We start from the raw sequence: 17,144 nt of genomic DNA, 5'->3' as shown, positions 1-17,144 counted from the left end.
CTGTGCTCTGCTGTCATAAGTGCTCCCCAGGGCCCTCTTGGCCAGCACAGCTGGCAGCCATGCTGGGCTTTTTGGACCCTGGGGCTCTGTCCCCAAAGCTGGTAGCAGAGCATTCTGCCTTGCTGCCAGCCCGCAAGGACAGGGGACATGGGATGTGTCACTCATCACAGGATCAGGGTTAACTCCCTCCACAGTCCAGTTCTGGACTGTGCTTTTGCCCGAAGGCTGAAGGCCCTGAACTTGCAGCTGGGGAAAGGGGCTCAGCACCCCTCTGCATTATTAGCACAACACAACTGCCTAGCAAATAGGTACTGCCCCATGTGAGCTGAAGGCAGTGATGGTGCAAGTCACTGGCTTTGGCAGTGCAGCCACTTCTGCTCTCTGCTTGTGCCTCAGGATAGAGCAGGCTCTGCAGCAGGTGCACACTGCAGCCCCATTGTTCCTGAGGGATTTTCCATTCCCCACCTGAGGCCCACAGAGTGCCCCCAGACAGGCAGTGCATCACCTCTGTGCATGGCTGGTGCCTTCCTTTCTCCTGGGATTACAGGGACTGAATCCTGGCCCTTTCTGCTCAGTGTTTTTTCGCAGCAATAGGTAAAGCTCATGGGGAATAAGATCTCCATTCTCATTCATCACAACTGGTGCCTGCTGGGGAAATCGAGGCACAGAGAGAGGAAATGACCTACCCAGGGTTAGAGCAGCAAAACCCAAAGCTTCACTCCAGACTGTCACTGTCTCCCCCAAAAAAGGGGACCCACTCACTGCTAAGGAAGCACAAAGCCTTTCCTTTACCTCAGGGATGGAGGCAGTGCAGGATGAGAGTCCTCCAGCCCAGGCAGAAGCAAAGGTTGTGGGAGGCTGGTCCTAGGGCTGATATGAGGCTGGTCTCAAGGCTGACAACACCGATGTCCCTCAGCTCCCAGATCTGCATGTGGCAGCTCCGCACTGAGGCTGGCTCTTTCCCTCATCCATCCCCGGCTCCCCAGGAGGGATCTGCAGGGCTGGGAAAGGTCACCTCGGCTGGGCCACCCGAATGGGCTCTCTGGATGAAGGGCAGCTTGCGCCAAGTGAGAGCCAAGATGGGGAAAGAGAGTGGGTGCTTTCAGGCCCTTGTTTATTTTCCTAAGCTCTGCTCAAGCAAGAGCCAAGAGCAAGCTCCTGGCAGGGTATGGAGGGGAACAAGGGGAGGAAACACGGCCAAACAGCCACCGGGAGCACAACAAAGGTTGGATGCCAGGGGAAGTGGACGGGCACAGAGGTGTACCAGGGAACTTCCTGTGCACACTCCCCCAGCCCGCGGGCCCAGGCTACTGCTTTGGCCAAGTGAACCCAATTGAAAGCCCCTTCCCCACTGGCATCCCCGTTCCTCGGTGTTTCCCTGCCCCGTGTGTGTACACTCCTGTCCCTCGGGTGGCACACGGCTGCACGAAGTGACACAGAGGAGTATTTTGGACCCGCCTGCTCAGGAGCCTCAGCGCACGAGCCAGGCGCCGTCCCGCAGCCCGCACCGTGCCCAGGGCAGGTGTCGGTCCTCCCTCGCCCCCTCCTTCCCAGCACCGCCACCAACAGATGGGTCGGGACCGTATCGCTTACAGAAGGCGTGTGGGAGGAGGGGGCATTTAAACTGGCAGCTGCTTTTCGGTTTTATTTGGCGTTCCTCGCCTTCCGGACGCCGTGCCACTTCGGGGGTCCTGCCATTCGGGGTGCCCGCGGCGCACGTGGGGCTGAACGGGACGGGCTCCTCGCCGGCGTCGTCCGAGGGAGGAGGGACCCCCAGGGCGGTGAGAGCGGCCGGGAGGAGGCGGCCCCGGCGGACGGTCCCAGCGCTGCGCTCCGGCTCCCACCCGCTCCCGTCCCGGTGCCGCTGCGCCCGGGGTCGCCGCCGCCGCCGGAGCTCCGCGGGGGCCGCGATGCCCGTCGTGCCGCTGGCCGCCCCGCTGCTGCGCGCCCTGCTCGCCCGCCTGCTGCAGCTGGCCCGCAAGCGCCTCCTGCCGCCGCTCCGCCGCCTGGGGCGCCGGCTGCGCTCCCGGGAGAGCCGCCAGGCACTGCTCACCTGCCTGCTCTGCATCCTCAACCTTCACAAGAAGGCGGACGCCTGAGGCCGCCAGGACCGAGGGCTCCCCGACCGCCTCGCCTCGCCTCGCCCTGCCCTGCCCGCCGCCGGAGGAGGGCCCGGCCCGGAGGAGGGGACGCGCCCCGGCGGGGGCGGAGGGGCCGGCGGAGCGGCCGGCGGCAGAGGCCGCCCCGGCCATGGCCGCCACGCCACCGCCCCCCGCGCCGCCGCCCCCCGCCGCGGGGCCGCCCCGCTGAGAGCCCCCGCGGGAAGGGGCGGCCCCGTCGCCGCGCCGCCCGCCCCGGCACCGCCGCGCCCGTGCCGGGGAAGGAGCCGGCCGGGGACGGCGAGCGGGGGAGCCGCGCAGCCGCTTCGGGCCCGCGCTCCCCACCGGCCTCCCGCTCGTCCCGGAGCCTCTCCCCGGCGGCGGGCAGCGGGAGGATGTCGGGCAGCACGGCGAGGAAGGTGCAGCCCTTCACCATCAGCACCAAGCTCTCGCTGCCCAAGTGCGCCGCCGAGTTCTCCGCCGACTCTTGTCCCGGCATCGCCCTCGCCTCCGCGCTGGACGGCCGCCGCGGGCTCCGTGCCGGCCTGGAGCAGCGCATCTCCCTCTATCTGGCCCAGGCGCGGGCCGGCACCCGCGAGCAGCCCCGCGGCACCGGCACCGGCCCGGGCGAGGAGGAGAGGGTGAGCCGCGGCGCCCTGGCGCGCTCCATCAAGAGGATCACGCTGTCCAACTGGCACGGGGGGGACGCGGGGGCACCGCGGGACCCCGCCCGGGCCGGCGGCGAGAGGAACCACAACAACAACAACAGCGGCGCGGGGACGGCGCACGTCAAGGTAAGCGTGCTCCGCTTCCACCCCTGCGGGCGAGGCGCCGGGTCCCGGCGTTGCGGCGCGCCCCGGGGCTGCCGGGACGGCTGCAGTGCCCTCCTGCGCTTCTGGAGGCTCGGGGGTCCGGGGCGGCTGGGGTCCGGGCTTTCGCCGGGGCTGCGGAAGGAGCGGGGCTCGGCCCTTGGGATGCGGCCGCGTGCGGAGAGCCGGGAACTCGCCCCCCCGCTTTGACCAGAGGGGAAACCGAGGCCGGGAGAAGGGAAGTGACTCACGGAGGCCGGGACGAGGCCGCTGCCCCCGCCGGGAGCGGGACGGAGCCTGGCGGCCGCCCTCCCCACCCCGACCCGGCGGCGCCGAGACCCCCGCGTGCGGGGACGGGGATCCCGCTGCGCTGTGACCGCAGCCCGCAGCAGCTGCTTCGCGGCGGGACAGCGCCGGGAGAGCCGCGCAGCGCTCTGCCAGCCGCTCTCTGCATTGCCAATAAAGGCCAGGCGGAGCCGCGCCGCTCCCTCCGGCACGCGTACAGCTCCGGGCGGCGACCGAGGGCTCCCCGCGCTCATATAAGGCAGCGCCATGTGCTCGGCGCGGTGCGCGGCCGGGAGCGGCCCTTCCTGTCCGCACGGCGCGGGGGTGTGCGGCTGAGAGCGGGGATCGGCTGTGCGGGGATGCGGGGTGCGGATGGAAGGATGGAGCGGCTCCTTGTGGGATGGGCAGCAGCGCCGGGGCAGGAACACAGCGGCTCACTGGGGCTCCTCTCCGTGCTCCTCTTCATACCTACGCGCGGCTCCCGGGCTCCCTTCCCCTGCCTCTCCCGCTCACATCCGTGACCTCTCTGTCCCGCGGCAGCCCTTCCCTGTGAGTTAGCCACATTTCAGTCCTCGTCTCCCGGACTGCCAGGTGTGGCAGCCCCCGATGGGCTTGTGCTTTCCCTGACCTGCTATGCTGTGCGGGAGAAGGATGCCTGCAGACTGTACATCTCTGCCTAGGCAGGGAGTGGCTGGCACAAGGTGCTGAGACCACTGAGATGCTGATGGAGACATGCCTGGCCCTCCTCTAGGTCTTTCTCAGGAAGGATGTGGATGCTGAGGATGAGAAGCATGAGGCTGGCAGCCCGCGGTCCAGCGGTTTCTGCTCTCCCGTGGACAGAGGTTCCCCTTTTGGTATGGTACGTATCCTGAGCATCCCAGCCAAGGGCATGGTTTGGGGCTGACAGACGGGACTGTGGGTTTGCTGCCAAGGAGTCTGCTCAGAAATGAGGCGAAGGGAGCCCTGGGGACATGCATGGGGCTAGTGGGCACAGTGGGGCTGGCTCTGGGTTTGTGGCTCCCAGAGACAGTGGGCTATGGACTGCTGCTGTGTCCAGAGGCTGAAGATGTCAGACTTGCAGAAGGGCCTGAGAATCTGTACAGCTATTAAAAAAAAAAAAAGAGAGAGAGAAAAAAGAAAGTACTTCTGTAGTTCTTGTGGTTAAGCAGAAAGACTTTGAAATGCAGCTCCCATGTCATCAGCAGAGCAGCACATGCCACAGTGCTTAGGAGCCTGCAGTCACTGCCCAGCCCCACAGCCCCGCTCTCAGGACGTGCCAGCCAGCAGGCATGCTGCCACTGGGTCCTTGGGGGCCACTGCCCTGTGCCACCTGAGAAGCCGGCTGTGGAGTGGAGAAACCTGCATCTCCTCCATACCTGGGACGAGCTGGAGGTTGGTGTGGCCAGACGTGGCATGAAGTGAAATCAGCTCCAGCCTGGGGTGTGCTGGTGCTTCCCGCTATGCCTGGCCTCAGCTGTGACAGAGTTGGGTGTAGCACTGTCCCTGGGGGCGGTGGAGCCCAGCCGCCATGCTGGGAATGAGCTCCGGGTGGCCGCACTCCCCCCAGCTCCGTGCAGCTGGTCCCAGGGCCGTGCTTGGAGTGGGGCCAGCCCCTCGTGCTGGCTGACCTTCGCCATGGCCCCCGGCGGAGCTGGAGTCTTGACAGTGTGTTTCGTCAGCGCCGGGCCCCAGGGAGAGGCCGCGTTTCTGCCTTCACCAGGAGCAGGGGTCTCCTTGGGTCGCTTTGTGCCCTTCCGTCCTCAATGGGGTGACTCAGGAGCACCCCTGGGGTGTCAGCATGCTGTGGGCACATGCTGGAGGAGCCATGAGTGTGGTGGCCGGCACCGAGGTCTGGCAACGGGCTGAAAGTGCTCCAAACATGTTGGCAGGGCAGTGGGCTGAGGACCGAGGCAGTCCCACGAAGCTGAGCCAGGCTTCCAAACCACGTGCTTGTCCTGGACGTGGTGTGGAAGGCCCTGGGGCAGCATGCTGATCCTCCCCCCCCCCACCCTTCAGCTGGTGGGAACCCCCCCAGCAGCACCCCACAGGGAGAGCCCCAGGAGCAAGGAGCTGGCAGCAGCAAGAAGCAGCGGGCAGATTGCTGTGGGACCCCCAGGTCTGCCTGAGCCGAGTCCCCCGCTCGCCCAATTCAACCGGGAGGTGCTGCAGGTGAGCCCGGCGGGGCGTAGGTTGGGGCCGTCTGCCCTCCATGCGGGCGGTGGGGCGGGAAGAGCTGCGCAGCGGCCTCGAGCACAGCCATTGTTGCGGCGTGAGATCATGCTTGGCTGCCTCCGCCTGGCTGTCAGCCCCGGGAGAGGGGGTCAGCCCGCAGCGGGCCCTGCTTCCTCCCCACGTGTGCGGGCGCCTTCCCGCCTTCCTCCTCATCTGTTCACTTCCCAGCAGCATGGGAACGGGCAGCAAAGAGGGAGTGGGGGCGAGGAGCTGCTCCCGCTGGGATGGAGCAGGCAGGGAAAGCGGCTACTCGCCATCCTGCCCCATTGTGCCAGGGTGGGTTGAGTCTATGTGCTCCGTTAGAGGCATCCACGCACACACGGCTCTTCCCACGCTGCAGGCAGAAGGCTGGGTGCGAGGCAAGCTGCGGGACCTGAAGGATGGCTGCGACCTCCAGGACTGGGAACAGGCAGCTCAGACCCTGCAGAGAGAGATGAAGGACTTCGAGAACACATTGATAAAGCTCAACCAGGTGAGCTCCCCACTGGCCCAAGGCTCTCGTGGTAGGGCACAGCCCCGGGAGCCCCTGGTGCTGAGTGTGGCCCTGCAGATGGGTGAGCAGCTGATGTGTGGGCCGAGCCCCAGTGCCGAGGTGGTGCGGAGGCAGCTGCTGGCCCTGCGGGAACAGTGGCAGCTCCTGAGACAGACAGCCGCCAACCAGAGCCGGGCCCTGGGTGGGCTGCGCAGTCTGCAGGACTTTGGCAGGAAGGCAGAGCGGCTGGAGGCTTGGATGCGGAGCAAGGTGCGGGCTGTGGGGAGCATGCTCTGGGGTGGGACGCCAGCTGTGTGCCCGCCTGCTCACAGCCTCCCCTGTCCCAGGAGGAGAAGCCCTCCCTGGCAGTCCTCTTGCAGGAGAGCCCAGACAAGATCCAGCTCACCCGCCGCATCCTTGACTTGAAGCAGGTAAAAGGCTCCTAGGGGTTGATTTTGGGGGAGCTCAGCCTCACAGCCCACTCCATCTCTGCCTTCCAGCCTGCAAGTGAGGCCTCACACCTCTGTCTCTTCTTTCTGTCTCTGTATGAGCAGGAGGAGCAGCAGTTCCAGAGCTTGCATGAGGAGCTTAACAGCCTGGCCCAGAAGCTAGAGAAACAAGGCAAAAGTGAGAGCAGGAGCATCTCTGCCCGGCGCAAGCACCTCAATAAGATGTGAGCAGAGGCAGTGTGGGCTATGCGGGGCAGAATTGGACTTCCTGCTGGTGCAGCCAGCACCGTGGCACAGATCACCCTTCACTTCTGCCTTCCCATCTATGCAGGTGGCTGCGGCTGCAGGGGACTCTAAAGGAGCACCACGAGGCTCTGCAGCTGGCCCTGGAGGTTGCTGCCTTCCTGCAGCAAGCAGATGCCCTACTGGATGCCATCCATGCCAAGGTACTGGCACTTGAACCCCAGGACCACACAGCCCCATGCAGAATGAAGTTGGGTGGGAAGCACCCCATCCTCATGCCTTGCGTGGAGGCTGCCATGCTGAGCATTTTCTTGGCACGGAGTTCGGGGAGCTGGGGGAAAGAGCTCAGTGTGGGATGAGAGCCCAGCACAGCAAGCACAGCTTTGCTGAACAACGTGTTTGACATGTCAGCAGGTCCTGTCACTTTCCCACCACTGATTGTAGCTTATTCTTGCAGTGGAGGAGTGTCTGCAGCATGGGGAAGCAAGGGGAAGCTGAGATAGGCCGGGATCAGGATGTCAGGGACATAGCCAGCCAAGTGATGGTAAGTACAGGGCTCATCCTCCGAGCCAGGGTAGCATCCTGGCAGATGGATTCATGTGTCTTACCAGGTCAGCTCTGGCACCTATGGGATATTGCATGGGGGAGATACCCTGAAGGACAGCGGGGGGATAAACAGCCACCACATCCCTCAGCAGTCCTGCCACTGCTCCCTGCCTGCTCCCTGTCCTCCAGATGCTGGACGTGTCTGTGTCCCAGCTGCTCAACCTGCAGCCCAGTTTGGCAGCTCGTGTCACTGCCAAACACCGAGATGTGAAGGAGAGCTGGGCCCAGCTCCAGCAGGCGCTGAGGTAGGGCTGCTTCCACCTTGCTCCCTGAGCTCCAGTCCATCCTGTGCCCTCTATACCACGCTGCACTCTGCCCCTTTTCAGGAACGAGAAGGCTGCGGTGCTGGTTCCAGTGAGTGGTTTCCCAGGGAGTGAAGCTGTAGCTGTGATCACTGAGCCCTGCGGACATGTTAGTGTCCAGGAGTTGGAGGGGAAGAACACAGGAGACAGACAGAAGAGAGGTCCTGGTGTCACGGTGAGCATGGCAGCTCAGCCCTGCTGCCCCAGCATCTCCAGGGCTCTGCAGCAGGGAGACAGACAAGCCTGTGGGAATTTGGTTGCTGGCCAAACCCTGTCACTCAGCCAAGGCTGAGATACAGAGAGCCATAGCAATGAGCCCCTCAGTCATACAAAGCTAAGCACGCTTTGGGCTGGGCAAACGAGGCATGGGTCCTTTTGTGCTGCAGGTGCAGAAGGACATGTCGAGGAAGATGGTGGAGCGCATGCAAGGCGAGAGGAGCAGCCCCGGATCTGCAGCAGTGGGAGGGGACAGCAAGAGGTATGGGCTTGAGAGGTGCCTGTTGAGAGTGAAATGGGAGCAGAGGGGCACCTGCTGGCACCCAGCTTGTCCCTTGCATTTAAAGTTCCTCCCCAGAGGGGCAGAAAGGTGCTTGGATTGGGGGGACACCGTGGCAGTCCCAGCTCCTTCATTCCCAGTGAAGGCCCAAGGAGGGGGTTCCCCATGCCTGACTGTCCTCCCCTCTGCAGGAAGAGGAGAGTACCTGCAGAGGCAGAGGCTGAGCAGGGCACACGGCCACTGGAGGCCCAGGTGCAGGATGCCTGCCAGGTAGGGCCATGCTAGACCACAGCTCCAGCACTGGGGCTGAGCCCTATCTGGCACAGGGCAGCAGGGGATCGCTGGACAGGGCCGTCCTGACCGCTCTTTTCTCTCCAGGAGGGGCAGGAGGAAGCAGGCAGCCCACAGGTAGAGGCCATGCTGCGGGAGCTGGGTGAGCTGTGGGAGGACCTGCAGAGAAAGCACCAGGAGAATGGTGCAGTGCTGAGGGAAATCGATAAGGTGAGCAGCATCACCTGCACGTTGGATCCCATGGAAGGGCTGCCTGCACCCGTGGATGGCTCAGAGCCGGTGGTGGAGCTGTTCCTACCTCCCCACTGTCCCTGCAGGCACTGAGGCTGGTCGGGGAGCTGGACTCTGCTGAACGATGGCTGCAAGCCGTGGCCGGGTCACTCTCAGAGCCAGCCCCCATGCGAAGCCCCACGGAGCTGCGGCGGGACCTGGAGGGCACAGACCAGCTGGAGAGGCAGCTCATGCTGTGCGGCCTCAAGCTCCAGGCACTGCGGGAGGAGGCAGCGAGCGAGACATCAATGGAGCATGAGGGGGCAAGGAAGATGCAGAGGAAGGTGGAGATGGTGGAGGAGAAGTGAGTAGCAAGGGCAGGCTGTGTCCTCCCTGGTCTCAGGGTGGGTAGGGAGGCAGATGGATGCTCCACCTGAGGAGCTGCAGGGGGTCCTGTTCCTCATGTCATACACCTTTCCCTGTAGGCTGGCACGAGTGCAGTCAGCACTGCGGCGCCGAGCTGCTGACCTGCGTGACTCCTTGGTGCTGTCCGAGTTCCTGCAGAACCTGCAAGAGGAGGAATCACGGAACCAGCAGGGATCTGTGGCGGTGAGCAGTGGGGATGGACCAGCCCAAGGGTTGGTCTGTGGCAGGCAGGGAGACCCTAGGGGACTCCTCTCCAGCCTGGCTGCTTAGAGGGTTGCTCCCCACTTCACTCACACCCAGTGTTTCTTGGCTTCAGCCAGGGAGCAGGCGTCATGGCTCGCAGGGGGCTTTTCCCCCACTCTCTGCCCAAGCTGAAGATAGCGAGGAGGTGAGCAGTCCTTTGGGAGAGCTGCAGGAGGCCGTGGAGATGCTGAACAGTGCGATGAAGGAGCGTGAGCGGGTTGTGGAGGTGGCAGTGGAGACGGAAAGCCTGGAGCGCCTGGTAGGGGACGGGGCTTGAGGGCTGAGGGATGCCACCCGGGTTGTCCACCCACAGCTGGACATGCCACCAAGTTGGGATGGGGAATGCACCTTGACTCATCCCTGTGGGACACAAACGGGATCAGTGTTGCAACAGGAGGGCGTCCCCATCCCTCCCGTGCTGCTACATCTGCACTGGAGCTCATCTCCCTCCTCCTGCCCACCCAGGTGGCAGAGGTGTCCCCACGTCTGGAGGCCCTTTGCTGTGAGGCCAAGGCCTTGGCTCATGACACTGCCCAAGCAGAGAGCGGTTTCACCACTGTGAAAAGCGAGAAGGACCTCCAGGAGCTGCAGGGCCTGCAGAGTCGGCAGCAGGAAATGGAGGTAAGCCCGGGAGCACCTTGGCCAGCTGGATGCCTTGCAGCGAGGTGTCCGGGCTGGATGAGGCCATCCCAGGGAGGCACTGGCCCCCGAGAACCCAGGTGTCGTCAGCCTTGGCACACTACGGCGTCCAGGCTGGAATTTTCCAGTGGAGCCCAGCTCGGGCCAGGGAAGGGAGAGCGCTTACGTCAGCTCCCGTGTGCCAGCGCCCAGCTGCCAGTGCCTCACTCATCTTTCCGTCAGTGGGGAGGTGACTCAGGCAGGCACGCGGAGAAGCCACAACCCTTTGCTTTGCTCATCTTCCCAATGCAGCGTTGCTCTCTCCGTGACCTAGGAGAGCCCCCATATCCCTGCTGATGTGCTCCTCTCCATCCCTGAGTCCCAGGATGCAGGGGAGCCCATCCTGGCTGCAGAGAGTAGCTCTGCCCCCGGCCCTTTAGTGCAGTGGGAAATGGGATGGTTTGGTGCGTCCTAACCAGTACATAAAGTGGATCCTGTGCGGAGGTTAAGAGTTGGGAGTTCATTACTAGTTCATGCCTTTCTCTCTGGTCTTCAGCGTGTAGTGTCAGAGGTCCTGCAGGGGAGGCTGGAGGAGCTGGAGCGGAAGGCTTTCCACTTGCAAGAGCTCTGCCCCACACACCTGTGCCCCATTGGCCGGGAGGCGCAGCGCACGCTACGGGTGTGGGCAGAGCTGCGGGAGCTGCTGCAGGAAACCCGTGTCCACGTGCAGCAGGCTGGTCGGCTGCGGCACTTCTTCAAGGATTACTTGGCCATGATGTAAGTGACAGTGAGCTGCTGGGGGTTACCTTTGTGGCAGCGGTGCTGACAACATGATGTTGCTAGAGCTGGGGATGCTGGCATGTACATAAGCAATGCTGGAACCAGAGCTGGGGGCCACGACTTCATCTGTAAGATCTCATGTGTTACTCAGCTCAGCTGAGGAACAGCCACTGGCAGCTTTTGGGACACTTTGTATGACTGAGAAACCACGTCCTCTAGGAGATGAGGACAGGTCAGGAATGGCTTCGCTAGGGCTGAGCTGGTCTGTACCTTAGCCTGTCCTTCCTGTACCCTCAGCTCCTGGACAGAGGACACACGGGCTCAGATCTTCTCAGAGAGCCCAAGCAGCCACGGTCTCCTGGAGCCCAAGTGTGAGGAGCTGGAAAGGAAGATCGAGGGGAAGCTGAAGGAGTTTGAGAAACTGGCAGCAGCAGGGCAGCAGCTGGTGGCTGAGGAGCACAACTTGAGTGCAGTGGTAAGTGGTGGGCAGCCTCTCAGCATCCTACAGAAATCCTGCTGGAGCAGACATGGAGGAGAGAGCAGACTGTGGGCAAGGAGCCTGGTGAGTGGTACAGGGTCCCTGCGAGCCACCCAGCACCTCCTTTCCATCCTCACAGATCCAGGAGCGCCTGGAGGAGCTGCAGAGCATGCTGGGCTGGGTGCTGGTGCGCTGGCGAGCACAGAGGCACCAGCGGGATCCTGGGAACAAGCAGCAGAACAGGAAAGATCCAGAGAGCCCTTTGCGAGCATCCCCTACTGTGCAGGTGAGCACCCAGCTGCACCGAGAGCTCTAGATGAAGCTGGTGGCACGGAAGTAGATGATGGATGTGTCATGCCCTGGTGCTTCAGGCAGGACAAGGGGAGGGTTGCCTTGAAATAGAGCAGCCCTTCCTCTACTGTCTCTTTCCTTTTAATCTCCAGGAGCAGCATGCCCCTTGTGCTCAGGAGAGCATCCTCAGCCCAGACAGGATCACACTCTGCTCCCTCACCACACCTGAGCCAGGTCCAGAGCCGCAGATGCAGGAGGGAGCAGCGGGCTCCCTTCCAGCATCACCTCTCTCGGACATGCCACTGGGAGTGGAGCAGAGCTGGGGGGAGCCTAGCAACTTGGGACCTCCTGAGGAGGCTCTGGCCTGGGATTCCTCTGAAACCTCTATGCTGCTGCTGCCGCCACGGGGCCCCAGTGGGCTGGGGGGAACAGTCAACTTGATCCTGAGCATCAGCAAGAAGGGTGAGAAGAAGAAGGTGCAGATTGAGGAGGCGCCACGGACGGTACGTGGGGCTGCGCCATAAGTGCAGGACTGTGGGGAGCTGTGCCGGGGGCTTGTAGGGCATCTCCCATGGTGGCACCCTGCTGGACTGTCCCAAAGCCTAAGTCTCTGCTGGATGCTGAGCAATTCCCAAGGGCTAAGGATGAGCTTGTGCCACCTGTTTGCCTGCGCTCCCCTGGCTAAAGATCCTCACCTCACATTCCCTCACCTCTCTCTATCTCTCTCCTGCTGCTCAGCACCCTGCCAGTAAACCCTCAGGCTCTAAAACCCTTTGGAAGCGTTGCCAGGGGCTTTTAGGAAACACTTGGGGTAGTTTAAAGCGAAAGAGAAAGCTGCCTCACCAGCTGCTGGAAGAGGTAACAGCCTGGGGAGGCTGCATGTGGGGCAGTGGCTGCATGGTGTGAACCCGCCCGCTCTGGATTTGTGCTGCCCTGCTTTGCCACAGCAATGTGCCTGGCACTGAGGGTGAGGGGCTACAAGCTGCCCCAAGGGCTGGGGGTGGCAGTCCCCAGGGTGCTGGGAGATGCACTCCAGCTCCTCTAGGCCAAACCGCTGCCTAGCGACTGGGTGCTGGGTAAAGCTGTGTGCTCCCAGCTCCACATGCCCCAGGCTATACGAGTGTTTTGGGAGCACTGCCGTCACCAGCCTGCTCCTTTGTGTCCGCAGGCACCACTGGAGGAGAGCTATGGGGAGAAAGCCAGGAAGAGTTCCAGCACACTTCAGCCAGCAAAGCGACCGCCTGTTGCATCCTGCCGCCCGCCAGCACCCGGTGCTGGCACATCACCAGCTTCACACACCCTGCCCAAAGCCGGGGCCGGATCCCTCTTCAACAGCCTGCAGCGGAGGGAGCGGGCAAGGGCTGAGCAGGCACGGCTGCTGACGCTGCAGGGCATCATGGGTTCCAGCTCCCTGCAGCCCCCGCCTGAGGAGCGCCGCGGCCCCACCAACACGTGGCCGCTCAAGTGTGGCCGCAGGAAGGTGGCGGGGGCAGCTCCCAGCCCCCCACTCGGGGAGCTGCTGCTGTACGTGAAGAACCCCTTGGTGCGGGACATTGATGCCGAGTGCGGGGCGGCCCCCGGCCCCCCCCAGCCCCATTGCGTCTCCCCGGGGTCGAAGCCCGTGTGCCCCCAGCTCACTCTGGGCTCCATGCTGAGCCTGGAGCTGCCCAAGGACCTGAGGTGCTTCCGGGATGCAGCACCACGGGAGGAGGAGAGGCAGGGCACGGGAGTGCGGCTCTGGCAGCCCAGCTGCAAGGCCAGGCAGCAGGAGGAGGGCACGGGGGGACAGAGTCAAGATCTGGGGAAGAGCCCTAAGGGCGAGCAAGGAACGTGGTTTGAAGAGGTGAGCTTCAACCCCAGCTATGGCCGGCACAAGGCCTGGGGCCTGGACGAACGCGGCAGCCCACGGCAACCCAGCAGTGCTGGTGAGGGAATCCTGGACTCTCGCCTGAGCCGGCCGCCCCATGTCAGCAGCCAGGAGCGGGATGCGTTGGCTGCCCACTCATACAAGGATGGCAGCCCTGGCAGAAGGGCCAGGCGTCACGAAGCTGCTCGGCTGGAGCTGGGGCCATCCCCCACCGGCACCTCAGGCAGGGCAGGAGCAGTCCCCAGTGCTGCCTGCTCTTCCTCCACCGCTCCCACCCAGCTCTCTGTCTTTGAGTGGGCGTTGGGCTCCCCACGACCCCCCAGCCCGGCACTGGGTACCACTGAGGTGTGCCACCCTGCCCACAGGCAGTTTGAGGAGGAGGAGGAGGAGCTGCAGGCTATCTGGGATGGGGCGGGCGAGCGGCGGGCACCTGGCCACACAGCAGGCAGCCCCCCGAGCTCCGACACGGCTGGCGGGCCCCTCATCCTCTCAGCAGCCAACAATGTGCTGGTGGCCAAGTTCACCCTGCCCGGCGCTGCCCAATTCCTGCACAGCCCGCCTGGGGAGAAGAGCCATGGGGCCACCCCCTGCTTGGAGGAGCCGCCATCCACAGCCCCCTCAGACAACCCCGGTGTGTGGGATCAGCACAGGCAGCGGGAAGAGGAGAGAGAGGGCAGCAAGGTCAGTGCTGGGCTGGGGGTCTGCCCTGGGCTGAGCCAGCACCGCTTAACCAAACACTGCTCTGCTCTGCTTGCAGGCTGCCACCGGGAAAGTGGAGTTCCAGATGATGGAGGGAACGCTGGAAAGGAAGCACGTGCTGCAGGCAGGGGGCAGAAAGGTATGGCTGCTTTAGGAGCAGGGCGCTGGGGCTTGAGGCTGTGGGGTGAGCAGCCTCTGCATGTCACAGCCATCCCCACCCACATCACGCAGGCGAGCTGCCGTACATGGAGCCTCTTCCATGCTGTGCTGATGAGGCAGACGTTGTGCTTCTACCAGGACCGCAGGGACAGCCTCAAGGTACAGTGCTGCGGGCTGTGTGTGGGGGGGTCTTCCCCCCTCAGGGAACTGAGAGCTGCACACCTCATCGCTGCTTCTGCCCTTCCCTGTGCTGCAGAGCTCCGTGGTGGCCCTTCCCCTGAACCTCTCTGGAGCCATCTGCACACCGGACACTGAGTACATGAAGAAGACCAACTGCTTCAGGCTGCAGTGAGTACAGAGATGGCATCCATCTGCAAGGCATGCTGGTCTTGCTGTTGACTTATTCTCCTCTCCCAGGCTGCGGGATGGCTCCGAGTACCTCCTGAGGGCCCCCTCCCAGCCCCTCATGAACGAATGGGTCTCCAAGCTGCAGCAGAACTCAGGTGAGCAGCCCCTGGGTGGACAGGAGGAGCAGGCACCCTGCCTACAGTCCTTGGAGCTGGTGGGATGGGGACAGCCAGAGTGCAGCCCTGCTGCTGATTGTGCCTCTGTACCCCGACATGCTGTTTGCTGTTCCCCAGGTTTCCCTGAAGTGGATTACTTCCAGGCAGTCACACAATGCATTGAGAGCCCCAGGGCTGCTGGGGGGTGAGTAGCCAGGGACCAGCTCTGTGCTGTGCTTGATGGTGGGTGTTGCCCTCCTCTCACTGCATCTGGCAACCCACACCATGGCAGTAGCATGCCATTAAGCACTTTGGGTGAGCGGGTACTAGCTGCTTGTTCCCCTTGGTCCTTCCATAGAAGCTCTGAGTTCCATCAAGCCTACTTGGTATATGTTTGCTCTTTTCCAGGTTCTGCAAGGTGTCCAGCCCTGGGAGCCCCCACCTGCAGGGACACCACCAGGCCATGACTGCCAAGAGCCCAGAGATTGTGGTGCTGCCCCGCTCCAACACCCGGCTGCAACAGCCACTCGGCACCCAGGATGGCCCAACTGACGGGACAGTGGCAGCAGGTGACTTCCTTGTCTTGGTGTCCTCCTACATCCAGGGCCCATAGAGTCTCCCCTACTTGTTGCTCACATACAGCCCTGCACATACAGTCCCCTGCCTCCTCTCCACAGCTCTGAGGGGTGTGAGGGAGACAGCTCTGGAGGAAGCTGTAGGCTCTGGGTCAGGCTGGAAGGCAGTGGGGTGTGAGTGAGGAGTCCCAGGGTCCCTTGCCCAGGAATGGGGATAAGAAGGACCAGTTATCTGCCTGGGGATACCAGTGGATTTCTCTATACTCTATGGGGATGATACCAGGTTGTCCTGAGGTGCCTTGGCTTGTGTCACAGCATTGTGTTGGTGTCTTGCATTTGGATCAAGGCAACCCACTCTTATAGAGCATGTTTCCACTTCAGTGTGCATCTCCCAGGTGTCTTGCTCCCCCTGCCCCCAACAAGTCTCTTTTCTGCTTCAGAGGATGTCTGTGGTGCCACCAGCCATGCAGCTGGGTCCAGGGAACAGCAGTGGTCACCCAGGATGTCCCCTGGGCTGTGGGACAACAGCTGCCCAGACACTGACTACGGGCTGGTGGCCAACAAGCGGAGGTCCTACTCCTTCACCTCAGGTATGGCAGTGCACATGTGTGTGGGGCAACCCTGCCCAGCAGTCCCCATCCCACCCACTGGCATTGGTTGGAGTGGTAGTGGTGGTGGGGTGGGTCACCCGTCCCACCAGGAGGCATCTCCTACACCTTGGGCCAGGCTGAAGCATGGCTGCTCTGAGCTAGGTGCTGGCTTTGCTGTCACTGCCATCTCCAGTGCCCTCCTCCTTGCAGCCACCTGCATGGTGCTGCTCTGGCACAGAGCTGGTATCCCCATCCCCACTCACTGCTCCCTTCCACAGCCACCTACCAGAAGATCATGCCTGTGGCCGTGCCCCAGGAGCCACCAGAGGCTGGGAGCAGCTACTCGGTCACGCTGTACATCAGTGAGCAAGCAGCAGCCATGCCCAGGGCACGCTGCCACTCCTTCGTGGCCCGGCCAGGGAGCCCACAGGATGTGCTGGGGGAGAAGACCCCTCGCCCTAAGAACAAATCAGTCTTCAAGAAGTTCTTTGGGAAGAAGGAGTGACCCGAAGCCTGTCCATTTTCCTCCTCTCAGGTGCCATCCTTGCACCACGTCTGCTCTCAGCACCAGCTCACCACTCACTCCTTCCCCGGAGTGAGGCTGCACTGCACCCCAGCTCCCCTTTCTGGCACAGGGTGCTCGCCCCCAGGTGTCTCCCCACACGCAGTACAGGCAGGGGTGGGAGGGTTGTTTTTATTAAAAAACAGATAGACACTTGGTCTGAGAGCTTCTTCATCCAGCCCGCAGCGGGGCTCTGGGTCCTTGCCAAGGAGGGTGGCAGTGGCTGCTGAGGAAGGGGTTGTCAGGGCTGGACTCAGTGCCTGGCACCGCCATCCCCCTCCCCCCCCCAGGGAACATGGGCCCGTGCTGTGCCCCCTGCTCAGCTCATCCCACGGCCACCCGGGCCATCTCCCACAGCTGCTCAGCAGGGCAGCTGCTGCCTGCTCAGCAAACCCCGTTTGCTCAGTGCAGGGTGGCTGCAGGCACCACGTGCCATGGCCGTGGCCGGGCCCGCCGGTTTCCCACACACAGGTTGTTTTGCAGTGGCTACTCCGGGCCGTGCTGGCTTCAGCCTCTTTGGTTCCTGGCTGTGAGGAAGAGAAGGGAGCAGCTCGTACGGGCACTGTTGTATGCCGGCGCCGGGGAAAAGGGGGTAGTTTCCGAGGCTGGGAGCCCGAGCGGGATCCGTGGCACAGCCTCTCCTCCGCAGGCAGAGGACAGGGCTTAAAATAACCGGGCTGGCTGCCGCCCAGCTCCGCAGCGCGGGCGGGGAGCCGCTCCCCCCACCCCAGCGCCTCGCTCCGTCCCCGCGGTTGGGGCCGGGCACGGCGAGGGGCGGCCGTCGCGGGCGGGGGGCTTTGTGGGGCTCAGAGGAGGCGGGAGGCATCGAGGCCGCCGTCCCCGCTTGGCTCCGGCTCTT

At 63.3% G+C, this 17,144-nt stretch overlaps 2 protein-coding genes across 6 annotated transcripts; both read left to right on the top strand.

The window, feature by feature from the left end:
• Positions 1-1,410: 1,410 nt before the first annotated feature.
• On the top strand, positions 1,411-2,154 carry MYMX (myomixer, myoblast fusion factor). Its single transcript, XM_085219476.1, has one exon. It carries the CDS (start codon positions 1,911-1,913, stop codon positions 2,097-2,099), a length of 189 nt encoding a protein of 62 aa, XP_085075602.1. The 5' UTR covers positions 1,411-1,910; the 3' UTR covers positions 2,100-2,154.
• A 192-nt stretch (positions 2,155-2,346) lies between these two features.
• On the top strand, positions 2,347-16,441 carry LOC104909644 (uncharacterized). 5 transcript variants are annotated; one of them, XM_085219469.1, is made up of 32 exons: positions 2,347-2,893; positions 3,945-4,052; positions 5,210-5,362; positions 5,766-5,897; positions 5,976-6,167; positions 6,245-6,328; positions 6,452-6,570; positions 6,678-6,792; positions 7,047-7,133; positions 7,325-7,440; positions 7,522-7,672; positions 7,884-7,975; positions 8,185-8,263; positions 8,372-8,494; positions 8,602-8,858; positions 8,980-9,103; positions 9,237-9,422; positions 9,629-9,784; positions 10,338-10,558; positions 10,859-11,036; positions 11,179-11,325; positions 11,483-11,833; positions 12,069-12,188; positions 12,499-13,878; positions 13,955-14,035; positions 14,128-14,214; positions 14,312-14,403; positions 14,473-14,558; positions 14,697-14,763; positions 14,967-15,127; positions 15,574-15,723; positions 16,002-16,441. In XM_085219469.1, exons 1-32 carry the CDS (start codon positions 2,495-2,497, stop codon positions 16,226-16,228), a joined length of 6,021 nt encoding a protein of 2,006 aa, XP_085075595.1. In that variant the 5' UTR covers positions 2,347-2,494; the 3' UTR covers positions 16,229-16,441. The 5 variants fall into 5 exon arrangements, with proteins under 5 accessions (XP_085075595.1, XP_085075592.1, XP_085075596.1 ...); XM_085219466.1 differs by having other exon boundaries at positions 15,515-15,723; XM_010706903.4 differs by lacking the exon at positions 2,347-2,893 and adding an exon at positions 3,457-3,742 and having other exon boundaries at positions 15,515-15,723.
• Positions 16,442-17,144: the final 703 nt, after the last annotated feature.

Source organism: Meleagris gallopavo, chromosome 2 (genome assembly GCF_905368555.1).
Source record: "Meleagris gallopavo chromosome 2, MGAL_WU_HG_1.1, whole genome shotgun sequence".
Taxonomy (NCBI): Eukaryota; Metazoa; Chordata; class Aves; order Galliformes; family Phasianidae; genus Meleagris; species Meleagris gallopavo.
This window is presented reverse-complemented; position numbering and strand designations above follow the sequence as displayed.

Bases quoted from the DNA above. Each gene is read 5' to 3' on its own strand.
- LOC104909644 (XM_085219466.1), top strand. From the start codon at position 2,495: ATGTCGGGCAGCACGGCGAGGAAGGTGCAGCCCTTCACCATCAGCACC. The intron at 5,363-5,765 runs GTGAGCCCGGCG...CCCACGCTGCAG, and splicing joins TCAACCGGGAGGTGCTGCAG to GCAGAAGGCTGGGTGCGAGG. The intron at 8,264-8,371 runs GTAGGGCCATGC...TTTTCTCTCCAG, and splicing joins AGGTGCAGGATGCCTGCCAG to GAGGGGCAGGAGGAAGCAGG.
- MYMX (XM_085219476.1), top strand. From the start codon at position 1,911: ATGCCCGTCGTGCCGCTGGCCGCCCCGCTGCTGCGCGCCCTGCTCGCC.